General features: G+C 49.0%; 1 protein-coding gene across 1 annotated transcript; it reads left to right on the forward strand.

The window, feature by feature from the left end:
• The first annotated feature begins 9,305 nt into the window (after window positions 1-9,305).
• LOC127301993 (probable E3 ubiquitin-protein ligase XERICO) lies at window positions 9,306-10,157 on the forward strand. Its single transcript, XM_051332320.1, has one exon. It carries the CDS (start codon window positions 9,396-9,398, stop codon window positions 9,858-9,860), a length of 465 nt encoding a protein of 154 aa, XP_051188280.1. The 5' UTR covers window positions 9,306-9,395; the 3' UTR covers window positions 9,861-10,157.
• The last annotated feature ends 3,233 nt before the right edge of the window (window positions 10,158-13,390 follow it).

Raw genomic sequence — 13,390 nt, forward strand, 5'->3', positions numbered from 1 at the left:
TGGAACCCTTGGCCATAAGGCATATATGAGGACCGTGAGATAAAGATGAGGAGTTACTTGAGGCTCCTTTCAAGATCTTGTCTTGACCAATAGAATCTTTGGTTTCCTCTACAATGTTAGTCACACAACAACTAGAGGAAATAGAAGCATTTTTATCATGGCCACAAGACAAAGCAAGCATATCATCATTAGATTTATTCAAGCAACTTACACATGATATGCAAGGACTATCAACACAAGCATGTAAATCATTTCTAGTGCTAGATGTGTTTAAGTCCAAAGATGAACCATTGCAATGAGATATAGATGAAGGATCATCAATAGTAAGCTCAATACCAACATTGCAATTTCCATCACCACTCACCATATCATTACCTTGTGTCTTGAAACACTTTGGTGAAGTGGATGAAGATGAGAACTCATCACGGCCGGAAGTGGAAGCAATACAATCATCCTCAATGATATTGGACACATCATATTTATCTCGAAGCTTTGTCCATAATTCATGAGCGCTCCCAAAAGGCATGATTGAAGAAGTAACTACACTGCTCACAACAATGGAAAACACATAAGAAGCAAGAGCATCGAGACAAGAGTTTTTCTTCTCCTCATAAGATAAATTTTGGGGATCTTTAGGAGAAGAAAACCCCATGTCAAGAAATCGCTCCATGTTCGGGGAAATACCCCGCAAAATATTAAGCACATAAATTTTCCATAGATCATAATTTGTGCCATCAAATATAAATAAGTTATTGTGATCTAATCCCCTAACCGACATCTTTACTCTCAAGGCGGTGAAGCCTAAGAATGAGAGACCTTGCTCTGATACCAATTGAAAGGACACGGATGTCGCCTAGAGGGGGGGGGGGTGAATAGGCGATTTAAAACTTTTACGAGATGGGCTTAACAAATGCGGAATAAAACTAGCGTTTACTTTGTCAAGCCCAAAGCCTATATACTATGGTTCACCTATGTGCACCAACAACTTATTCTAAGCAAGAGTTCACCTATGTGCACCAACAACTTATGCTAAGCAATACAAGCAAGTATGTGATAGCAAGATATATATAACTTCAAGCACGATGGCTATCACAAGGTAAAGTGCATAAGTAAAGAGCTCGGGTATAGAGATAACCGAGGCACGCGGGAGACGATGATTTATCCCGGAGTTCACACTCTTGCGAGTGCTAATCTCCGGTGGAGAGGTGCGGTTGCTTAGTGCTCCCGAACGCCACAAGAGGCTCACCTTGAGGTGTGGTTGCTCGATGCACACCAACGCCACAAAGGCCTCACCCCAAGATGCGGTACTCACACCACACACCGAACGCCACGAAGGCGCCTCACCTAAATCTCCGGTGACCCTCGCCACAAAGGCCTAGGTCACGGTTCCACTAAGGGATTTCCTTCGAGGCGGAAACCGGGCCTTACACAAAGATTGGGGCACACATCCACAACTTAATTGGACGCTCCCAACAAATCGCCACAAAGGCCTAGAATCCGTCTAGGGTTCCAAGAACCCAAGAGTAACAACCTTCTTGTTTTCACCACGACGAATCACCGTGGAGAACTCAAACTGATGCACCAAATGCAATGGCAAGAACACCACAAAGATGCTCAAGTCCTTCTCTCTCAAATTCCAACAAAGCTACAAAAGCTATTGGGGGAATAAGAGAGGAAGAACAAATAAGAGGAGGAACACCAAATTTCTCCAAGATCTAGATCTAGTGGATTCCCCTCACAAAGAGAGGGATTTGATTGGTAGGAATGTAGATCTAGATCTCCTCTTCCTTTTCCCTCAAAAAGATTCAAGAAGCATAGGAGGAGTAGAGGGAAAGGGAAGCTCTCAAGGTCAACAATGGTGGAGAGCACAAAGGGGAAGAGGTAGCTGCCCAAGGAGGAAGAAGGGGGGCTTAAATACCCCCTCCCATCGAAATATGACCGTTTGGGTGTGCTCAGGCCGGATTTTCCGGGCCGGATATTTGCAAAATATCCGGGCCCCAAAAAACGGCTAAGGACATGAGAAAACTGCTCTCAGGATGGGGGCCGGACATTTGGCCGGATATTTGCCCGGATTTGTCCAAAAACCGGATTTTTCCGGGTGGCCGGATTATCCGCCCTAAACTTGGGCCGGAAAATCCGCCCCCCTGAAAACTGGCAGAAACATCAAACTGAAACGGGCATAACTTTAGCATTCGGACTCCGATTTTGATGATCTTGGGCTTGTTTTAAAGCTAGGAACAAGCTCTACAAGATCATGCAGGAAACCATCATAGTCCAACAAGGGAGGATAGAAACAAATGATGAAATGTTTGACCTATCTAAAAAAAGACATACCGGTAAAACCTCCAATCTTGAAAATGCAACAAGTTGCCCGTGCAAAAACCATTCTTGATGAACTAGAGCTTGTCATGAGAATAAGCACAAGCTCTAAATCATCACATGGATAAGATCCAAATAATAACCAAGAAAGATGATGAACCAAACTCGAAAACGCAACAAGTGATCTATGCAAAATCCGTTTTCGATGAACTAGAGCTTGTCATGAGAATAAGCACAAGCTCTAAAACATCACATGGATAAGGTCCAAATAACAACCAAGAAAGATGATGCAAGGATGCAAAGGTTTGAGCTCTCTCCGAACGATACGATCGAGTTACTCACTCGAGAGCCCTCTTGATAGTACGACAACTAAACTATAAACCGGTCTCCAACTACACTATGAGACCGGTGAGAAAGAAACCCTATCAAGAGCAAACCTTATACTTGCGCATTCCACTTGAGCTTGATGACGATGATCTTGACCTCAACAAGATGGAACGCCTTTCTTGCTTGTGCTTGCTTGACGAAGTCTTGTAGATTGCTCCCCCATAAACCACCATGGGAGAGCTACTTCTTCGGCGCATCTTCACATAACCATGACCACCATGTGGATTGCTCCCCCATAATCCACCATGGGAGAGCTTCTTCTTCGGCGCATCTTCACATATTCATGATCACCATATGGATGGCAAGACTCAAGCAAAGGATCTCTTCGAGATGGCTCATCTTGAACTTGCACTTCATTTCTTCATTCTTCATCATGTTGATGTCTTGAAGTAACTTGAGGGCTCACTTCATCTTCATCTTCAAGACATACTTGACACTTGATATCCTTCATCAATTTCTTCTTATTGCAACCTTGAAGCCAACATATGGTTCAAGAATTGCCTATGGACAACTCCTACAAATATAACTCAATGCAAACATTAGTCCATAGGGATTGTCATTAATTACCAAAACCATACATGGGGGCTCCATGCACTTTCACCTGATCCTTATAAGGAATGAATCGAGTCTCCAGTTGTTTACTTGCTACTTTTGCTCTTACAAAATGAAAACCAGTTTCGATGTATTTGGTTATGCCATGGAATGTAAGATTAGTTGAAGATAAGTTACAACCATGTTATCACACGTACCATAAACAAAAAAATTGATCTTTTTAAACTCCAAATTTTATAAATAGAAAGCTATTATTACCATGGAACCTCGCAAGTGACTCCTACATATATATAATCGAGTGTGGATGCTTCAGCATAGGGCATTCGAGACCACCGTAATTTTCAAACAAACGAAACATATAAACCAATGGCATCTCCGGCGACCCGACGCATGCAAAGTGACAATTTCCTTCGGTTCGAATAGAGAATGGATAAAATCCCAACACAATGGTCCGACGCAAAATGATCGGTTTATCCACGCCGACGCATCTGTGCCCTAAATTTGTGTTCGAAATGTGTCGCCGTGGACACTGCCACACTGGGCGGCCATCGCACACGTCTGCGCTATAGCGCGCGATTGTGCTTCGTCATCTGCGTGTGGCGGTGTCGCTTCGATTTTCTACGCCGCGTTAATGGACCTCGTTGACGCCTACGAGGACAAGTAGGCGTCCATGCTGGCCCCAATTTAGGGTTCTAATTTTTTTTAGACATTGTGTAAATTACTTTCTACTAATAAAAACTATTATTGAAAAAATTTGCCGCTCCAGATGCAAACATCACTGGTCATTTTCATGTCCTCTATCCTATCCAAACGAGTATATAAATCATGTATGAAATATGTCGGATCGCTAAAGATTGCCCTAATACCAGCAAATCAGTGGAAGTGCAGGGTCGACCGTATCTTGTACCTAAAATACATGAGGTCCAGAAGAAAGTTCCGGCTGCTACATCTGCACTGGCTCTCTGCAACCACAACCACAACCGCACACACACAAAATGGGGAGAGAATGAAAGGTGAGGAATCGTCGCTGCTTAATCTAGCAATGTAAAGTTGTGATTACCCCTAGCCTAGGCTGAAACCACACGAAAACAGGACGCAAGAAGAAAAACAACGAGCGGCTTGCGTCCATGACGAGGGAGCGAGCACAGCTGCTAGACCCAACAAGTTGGCAGAAAGGGTGGCGGCCTGGATCCATCCACGGGGTTCCGGACGTGGATCACCGGCGACCACATCCCCATATATACAAGCACTATTGACTAGTCAGACCACCCACACGCGCCAAATCTCCACCGAAATCTTCGCTTATCCGAGTCATTTAGTAGCTAGAAGCAGCGAAACCCTATTCTAATTCAAGTATCCAGGCCACCACACTATACTATTCAGCAATTTGATTTAGCGATTACTATACTGATCAACTTGCATGCTCCCATGATAGCTAGGCGTCTGGTTGCTTGGCACGACCGATCTCTCTCGCCGAACATGTGTGGGTACCAGTCGCTCGATCGAACATGTGCCGGACTGCCGGTGCAGTTGGATCGACGCCGAATCAGGAGGGCGCGCTGTGCTAATCCTGCGGCCGGATGCTTAACGCAAGCAACAACCTTAATTCGGCAGCGGAAAATCCTGTGGCGCATTCCAGCCACATGAACTCTTGCGACTGACCTACCATTCGTTGCACGATCGAGCAATACCCAATGCGTCCATAGCCTCCTTGCACTTTCGTGTCAAATCTGCTGCTTCCCGCTGGCTAATGGGTGCGTTTTTTTTTCCCTATTTGCGGAAAAGATTTCAACCTATTCGATGGGTTCTTATAAAGCACCCAAACATAATGAAAATTACATCGAGGTTCTTTGACTATAAAACAACCACCACTACTGCCAGAGCGAGCACCCTAGAGACTAGCAGCAGATTTGACACGAAAGTGCCAGGAGGATTGACGTTGTTGATGGCAATTGTGAAATCTGCATGTACGTGCCCCTAAAGACTAGCACCCTAGAGCCGAAGTCATCGTGATTGAAACCTTGAATTGATCCGAAGCTTGTAACACCAAGCCTATCACGTACGTACACCGGACGAGACTCACCACTCCATGGAAGCGACAACCAGACGAATCTTCGCCCCTCCTCAACGTAACCGGCGAGATTGCCCCCAACGAGGTGGAAGAGGAGGCGGTTATACCTTATTTCAGTCCCGTAAAACATCGCCATAGCCACTGTAATGACGATGTTGGTTCACCAAACTCTAACTTTGTTGAAGTATTGTGATGCTACCTTAGAAGATTTAAAGTTCACAATCGACCAAAAGAAGTAGTTAGAAGAGGAGCTCGAGATAGCTCATGAGAAGATGCGAAAGATGGAGGGGTCCATGCAGACAATTGAGGAAGCTAAGAAGAAAATATAATAAGACAAAAAGATACAGTCGGAGTTACACATCGCCGACCTTGATGATTACTATCAAAACAAGGCAAACGAAAAGAGGTTGAAGAGAATAAAAAGTCATATGTCATAGAAAGAGGAATTTATTTTCGATATGCATTTGGTGCAATTGTGATCTTAGTTTCTATTGTAACCGAAATGATAGTCTCCATCTGGGCTTGGAAATAGTATTCGTATTTTCAGCCAAACCAAAAGCAACGAAATGTACTAGCCAATTAGGAATTTTAGAGAATTAAATTTAGATAATATGCTAAGAACCACTAATGCTCACCCTATTTAAAACAAGTGTAACAAAATTTGTATGTGTCTAAACGTGTTCTAGTGGTGGAGGCATACAAATCTAGATAATACTCGATTCGCTCACTAATATAAGATATTTTAGCTTTTAGTAGATTCATGTACAAGAAGGGGATTTTTAGTAGTAAAATATGTATTTAGTCTACTTCTAGTGTGTTGATTCACTCATTGTGGTGTGTATCCAGTTTACTTTGAAATGTCTAAAATTCGACATGAATTTGGTGCACATGGACTCCGGTGCTCTCTCCATTTTCACCTTTTTGAAAATTTCAAAACCTCACACTTTTATGTTTTCCAAATTTATGGCGTTAAATATGTATATCGACATGATCATGAGAAATGTATACAAAAAAGTCCCGGTAAAAAATACTTTAAATTTTGGGAAATACAAAAAATAAATTTCTGACACACTATTGTAATACTATTTTACTACCATTTATGTCAGAAATTTGTCTTTTTTATATTATTCAAAATAGAAAGTATTTATAACGGGACTTTTTTGCATACGCCTCACCTATATATATATCTATCTATATATTTAATGTCATAATTTTTTGAGACTTAAAAGTGTGAGATTTTAAAAATTTTAAAAATCTGAAATGGAGGAAAGCATTGGTGCCCATGTGTCAAAGACACTTTCCGCTAAAACTCATCCTATATTCATGGACAAAGGGGTCATATTACACTGTACATTAAAACGGTGGTACTAGTAGAAAACATTTACTTGTGTAAATTATGAGGAATCGGTCGGAGACGTAGACATCGGCCGATCTCGACTATAAGGACAACGCCGCGTGCGTGTGAACGGGATTTTCTTGGTCGGTTACATTTCAGGGGGAAGCAGCTTACTATATTAACCGGCAGAGCAACGAGGCACTTGAAAATTCGTCTGGCTAGCTAATTGCATCTGCAACTGCCAATCTCAGTTGCTTGGCGACGAATCATCACTGGCCGGTGCAAGGTAACGTAGCCCAGCATTACAGCGGCATGTTAGTACGTACATGCATTTCGCCGAGACTTTCCCTACGGCAAGCAAACGGATTTACAGTACTGCTACTGCTACTAGTCACTGGCCTGGCCGCAGCTGAGCTGACCCGTCCGTCGCGGCATCGTGGAGCGCGACCTGGCCAGGGCGTCTCCGGTGGCGCACGGGTGGGCGGCGGGCGCGCCTGTCGCCGTCCCGCGTCTCGGTCCCGATCGGGCGTCGACTGGTCGCAGCCGTAACTCCGTCGACGGCGAGCGGACGCACGAACAGTTCCAGGGGAGGAGGGGCGCTTCCAATTTGGCACCGAGCGACCGCGACGGCCGGACCGGGATCGATTCAATCGGCCGCGCGCGCCGGCAATCGTGCAGGCACGGCAACCCGGCGAGATAATCCTACGGAATGGGACGGGCAGAAGAATGACATTGTTTTGATCCAAGTTGCGCTAATGCCGTCCGAGTAAGTCGCAAGTTGCCATGGCCCGTCACCGGGCCAACCCTGCTCACCTACGTACGCTCACCCCTGCTTTGATTCGAACTGTCCGCCAATTAGCGATCGCCGATCGCGCCTACTGATTCTTGGAGCGCTGTCCGGTGACAATGCACTCGGGCCCTGGATTCCCTGTCAACCGTGCTCCCTCCCACTCAAAATAGTCTCGGTTTGGCTACGTACAAGTACAGTATATATATGGATGTCCATATTCACATATGGACGTACTCCATTGGTTCACATCTGCGGGTTTTTAAGATAAATTATCAAGTGGAAAGAAAATTTTATTGGAAAGATACAAATCAACATCTCTCTCCTCTTTAATTATTTCATCTTCAATGAACTAAGAGCATGTAGAATTCTCCGTGCGCGTCTGTTAAGCCGAGATGGAGGAAGTATTAAGATAACATGTGTGGAGTATTATTGGGTTTGATTTTCGTACAATGAGAGAGAAATAATTTTTATTACTTTAAACTGCATTGGGAAGTAGGAGTACACTCTTTTATGGACAAAGTTTTTAGTCTAAACGTCCACTTATTTAAGAACAAAGAGAGTATCTAGATAAAATTGACATAATTATTCTTCTTTTTGAAAATATTGACACAATTATTCTACAACAGAGGTAGTAATGGTAATTTGATGAAAAAGCTTTATTTTCAGAGTGCGACTAGCTAATTAGTTTTCACTAGGATGATGCCATCAAATCTCATTTATAATTACAAGTCACTATTAGCATGGATCACGAAGCAAGTCTAATGGTTTGAAGTTATTTTCCGTAGTTGTAGCCCCACTTGTAGCTAAAAATTCTAATTTGCAACCCACTTGAAACTGGAAAAATCTCAGTTCCACTCCAGCTTGCAACTCCACTGCATGAATCACGATGAAAATCCGACGTTGCACGCAAGACTTTGCTGAGCACTCGCTTGGTTCTCGGTCGATTGAGAACCAGCAATTCCCTTGTTTGTAAAACTTGATTTCTAGAGGTGTGACCGACTGAACCGTTAAGATGAAATCACTGTCATTTGGACACTAAACTATCTAATCTCAACCTAAATTAAACATTATGCCAAAAAATATTCTAATTTGTGTGTTTAAATGAACATATTGGCTCATATGTCATAATCATCTTGTACCCCAATCTCACAATTGTCTCCTTCCCATCGGAAGTACCAACCGCCATTTCTTCCGCCCTGGCCATTAAACCGTTGTTCGCGTCGGCACCTGCTGCAGCGTTGCCTTCCGAGTCCAACAACCCCAATGCGGCCATGCCTTTCCAATCCACACGAGTATTTCTCAAACAACAAAATCGTCGCGTTCCACCTTAGCCGTCGTCGGAATGAACCGGATCTCGTCCCTCTCATTGCGGGGGCATAGCATGCTTAACAAATTATAATTTTTTTCGTTTAGGAAAGAGGTCTAATGTTTAATTTAGATCAAAATCAGATAGTTCTGTATGCACAAATCAATGGTAGTTCTGTATGCAAATCAATGGGGACTGTAACCAAAAAGGGTTAATTTTGTCCAACCGCTGTGAGTTTAAGGTTTAAAATAAAAAAATTCTAATCCATTGCATCCACCATTTTGGATGGATCGGCCTAAATAATTGGTACCTCGGCGGCGGGCTGCCTCACGACCCCTGCACGCATTATTGGACGCCACGGCCGGAATTATTGGGCACCCACGATGAGGATGAACCGCCCCGCATGTGGGGTGTCCCCCTCCCGCTTGAGATCCAACGGCTGGGATCGCTCGAGCGGCCCCGGACACGAGTCGCGGTACACGCACCACCCGAACAAGATAGACAGAGGTGACACCACCATCCCCATCCGCTTATAAATCCGTCCCGCACCACCTCCCACTCTACTCTCCCACCACCACCCCCAAACGAAATCCCAAATCGCCGACGAGTCCGTCCGCCGATCCCCAATTCTCCGATGGGCATCTCCAGCATGCCGGCGCCCAAGGAGAGCCTGCTGATCTACCTGCTCTACCACGCCGTCGTCTCCGTCGCCGCGCTCGCGGGCCTCCTCCGCGCCGCGCTCGTCTTCTTCGGCCTCCCCGCCCCGCCCCCGCTGCTGGACGACGGCGAGGGCGCCGACCTGCTCACCCCCTCGGGTCCCACCCTGGCCGAGCTCTTCCGTGCCCGGTTCCGCCCCGCCCGCTTCGGCCGGAGGCGCGGCACCGGCGCCGCCGCGGCGTCGGCCACCCCGGACTGCCGCGTCTGCCTGGTCCGCTTCGAGGCGGAGGCCGTGGTGCACCGCCTCCCCTGCGGCCACGTCTTCCACGGCGCCTGCCTCGAGACCTGGATCGACTACGACCACGCCACCTGCCCGCTCTGCCGCTCCCGCCTCCTCCCCGCCGCCCCGCCGGCCCCCCACGGCCTGGCCGCCTGGATTTAGACAAGCCAGATGAAGAGAGAGATTCGCTCGTCGATCGCCCCGGCTACTACGCGCTGGTAGCTCCGTGTGGCCTTCCCGTGTGCGCATAGGAAATCTAGATCTCGGTGGGGGACTGCTGCTACCCTCCTTCCTCCCCCACCATTTTTTTTTGTAATTCCGTTTTCTGTACGCCTCGTGCAGTCGCTGTGCCGTGTAAATATTTTTCAGCAGAGATCCTGCTGCGAGTAGTGGCAGCCTTGCTTGTATACAGGCTTTTTTCGAGATGGTGGAAATGATGATGCAACAAATTATTCTGAACTGACCAGATCGAGCTGCTGATTCTGCTCTCGCCTGCCTGCCTCTTGAGCTGTGCCTTGCGGTGCCTGCGCTGATTGATTCGTCACCGTAAACTAATCCTGCTGGAGTACTGTTTTCAATATCTGATTGATTCGTCACCGTAAACTAATCCTACTATTACTGTTTTCAATCTCATTACTGTTTCCAGACACTCCTTCCTAGAGTATTTATTTTCTTCCCAAATCCAGGAACAGGTACTAGCAGATCTTGACAGTTGTTTATTAAATCAGGTTAACAGGAAACCACTACTGCTATTCGGGTAATTTCTCCAAACAAATGGCGAGGGAATCTTAACTAATCAGTAAGTACGGAGTAGTAGATTATAGTAGCAGTCGGTGTGCTATGTTGAGTGTCGCCGAAGCAATTACGGAGGAGAAGCAGACAAGGCGCTGAAAGGCACGGCAACGGAAGCGGTTTGTTTATGCGGCAGGGTCACATGGATAGCGGATACGTGCTTATCAACGTAGGGCCCGCATCGCTTGCGTCCGCATCGCCCATGGCCAGTTTTAGAGCATCTCCACTCGTCCCCCGAACAGGCCCCCGGCGAGCGTTTTTTCCATCCGGACGGCGAAATTCGGCCCAGTCGCGCCCCCGGTTCCTCGTTTTCGTCCGGATTTGGGCCTAAATTCATCCGGCGATCCCACGCCCCCGGCCCGAGAGCGCTCGGGGACTCGGACGAACGAAAGCGCGCAGCGAACGGCGAGGAAACTTCCCGCGCGTACGGTGGCCCCAACTTGTCGGCGAGAGAAACCGATCGTCGTCCTCATCGCATCGTCTTCGCGCGCGTAAAGCTGCCGCCCGGCATGCATTCGCCGGCCACGCGGCGAGTTAATGTCGTCGTCTTCCGCGTTTGTAAAAGCTGCGCCGGCATGCATTCGCCGCCACGCGGCGAGTTAATGTCGTCGTCTTCCGCGCACGCATCGTCTTCCGCGCGCACTAAAAGTGCCGCCAGTCGGCTCGCCGCGGACGCGTCGCAATCCACGCGGCATTTAATCCCCGCGCCGACCACGCCTATATACGCCGGTCCGCTCGCCGCGAGGCTGCCCCCGTGCTCCACTCTCCCTCCACTCTCCCTCTACTCTCAAGATGGCGTTCTACGACGACGGCGGCGCAGCCAACAACGGCTTCCCCGCCGGTCGGCACGCGTGGGAGGGCACCTCCTCCGCCGGGCGGGAGTACCCACGCCCGCCGGACACGAGGCCTCCCGGCGGCGGGTGGCGGCTTAGTCTTTGGCGGCGTACCAATCCCGCCGCCGCCTCGGGGCCACGCCCTCGACGTCGCCATCGAGGAGGCGCGGATGACCTTGACGGACGAGGAACGCGCCGAGCCACGCCACCACCCCGACAACTACACGGCGTGGAACTCGTACTTCTGCGGCGGTGGGAGCGGGAGGCGGCGGCCTACGACGGCCCGCCGCCTCCGCTGCGCGCAACAACGCCGCGGGCCGCCGACGGTGGTGGAGCGCGCCGGGCCGGACACTCGAGGCCGTCGTCGAGCACATCGAGGCGGCAACTCCCCGGTGCTCACGATGCCCCCTCTATCGGCATCGAGGGCATCGGCGAGCCGCCGTCGGGAAGCGTACGCGGCAGCCACGGCGCATGGCTGCCGGCTCGTCGTCTTCGGATCGGCGTCAAGGTCATCCTTGGCGCCGGTGAAGAGGAGGAGGCGTCGTCGCCTTCGACGCCGGTGCGCGTCAAGAAGGAGCCGGCGTCTCCGCCGGCGACCGAAGGCGCAGCGGCGGCGCCCTCGTCATCCGAGAACAGCCTTCCGCGCCGCGCAGAGCGGCGGAAGAAGACGAAGAAAGAGGCCGCCGCCGCAAGCCGGCTCGCCGAGGAGGAGGCGAAGCGCGCGGAGGACGCCGCGATGGCGGAGGCGATCGCTGTGTCGCCGCACGACATGGAGGAGGAGAAGCGCGCGGACGACGCCGCATCGGGCTGGGCCAGCGCGGCGGCGCCCGGGAGGCGGAGCGGCGGCGGGCTGCCGGACCCGGCCGCCGCACGCCAACTCGCCGCCCGCGCCGCTCCAACCGCCAACGACGATGTCGCGCGGTACCGCCGTCCTGCGACACCTCCATCCGGCGTCGCTGTCCCCGTCGTCGACCTCGAGTCCTCCGACGACGACTGGTACAAGCCATCCCCGGGGTGGGGAGACGCCGGCCAGGGCAGCAGCAGCCGCGCGGCGAAGGCCAACGACGACGGCTCCGACGACGACGGCGACGGCGACTACACGGTGTTCTACCGCCATTTGGGCATGTAGAGCGCCGTGTTTTAAAATTAGCGTTTGAATTCCCCTAGCCGAATTCGAAATATAGTCGAATTCGGCCTCTATGTATGAACCCCGCCCGTTTTAGTCTAAATATCATTAAATTTAGTCTATATTCACCCGAATTTAGCCGAAGTTTGTCAAGTTTCCGTTTTTTAAATTCGCATCGTCGACTTCGCCTGGGCACGCGGCTGGGAAACTACTACTCCCCACGCCAAATCTTCCTCCAATCCGGACGAAAATTTCGCCGGATTTGGGCGTGGGGAGCGCCAACGAGTGGGGATGCTCTTATTCCGGCTACGCCCTCCGCACTCCTTGTCGTCACGGCAGGTCCCTTTTTTTTACACTTTTGCGTCCTCTGTAACTCCACTAGTAATAATAACATTTAGTTGAGGGCATCTCCAGCGGGCGTGACTCATTTCGAACGTCCGAAATGTCCGTTTGCGTGGCGGATGCAAGACAGATCTTTTTTGTCCGTGCGTTCGTTTGCACCTGCGGTGGCTCCAGCGGCCCGACGCATTTCCACGTTTGCATTAATTTATGAAGTTTCCAAACAACAACAAAAAAGAAAATCAATGAAGTCATAGTTATTACATTTAAATTTTTAATTGTTTACATGAAAATAAGATGGTATTTCTCAAGGCATGATCTTTATGGCCAGCAAATATCCACTCATGCTCAATCAGATCCGTCTGCGGCTGTTTGGAGACGTTCTCGTTAGTGACTTCTACATTAATATTTAGATGCTCCTGCCAAGATGAAACACCAGGAAGTGGCGCCACCAGCTCACATTGAAAATCCCAGTGGTTCTCATTGCGGCCATCAGGACGCTTGTTCTCAACGATCATATTGTGCATGATCACGCAGCATGTTATTACCTCATGCATGGTCTCCAGGGACCATGTTTTTGCCGGATGACGGATAATTGCCCA

This window comes from Lolium perenne, chromosome 5 (genome assembly GCF_019359855.2).
Source record: "Lolium perenne isolate Kyuss_39 chromosome 5, Kyuss_2.0, whole genome shotgun sequence".
NCBI classification, from domain to species: Eukaryota; Viridiplantae; Streptophyta; class Magnoliopsida; order Poales; family Poaceae; genus Lolium; species Lolium perenne.

What these genes read in the sequence shown, in the direction of transcription:
- LOC127301993 (XM_051332320.1), top strand. Translation starts at nt 9,396, where the DNA reads ATGGGCATCTCCAGCATGCCGGCGCCCAAGGAGAGCCTGCTGATCTAC.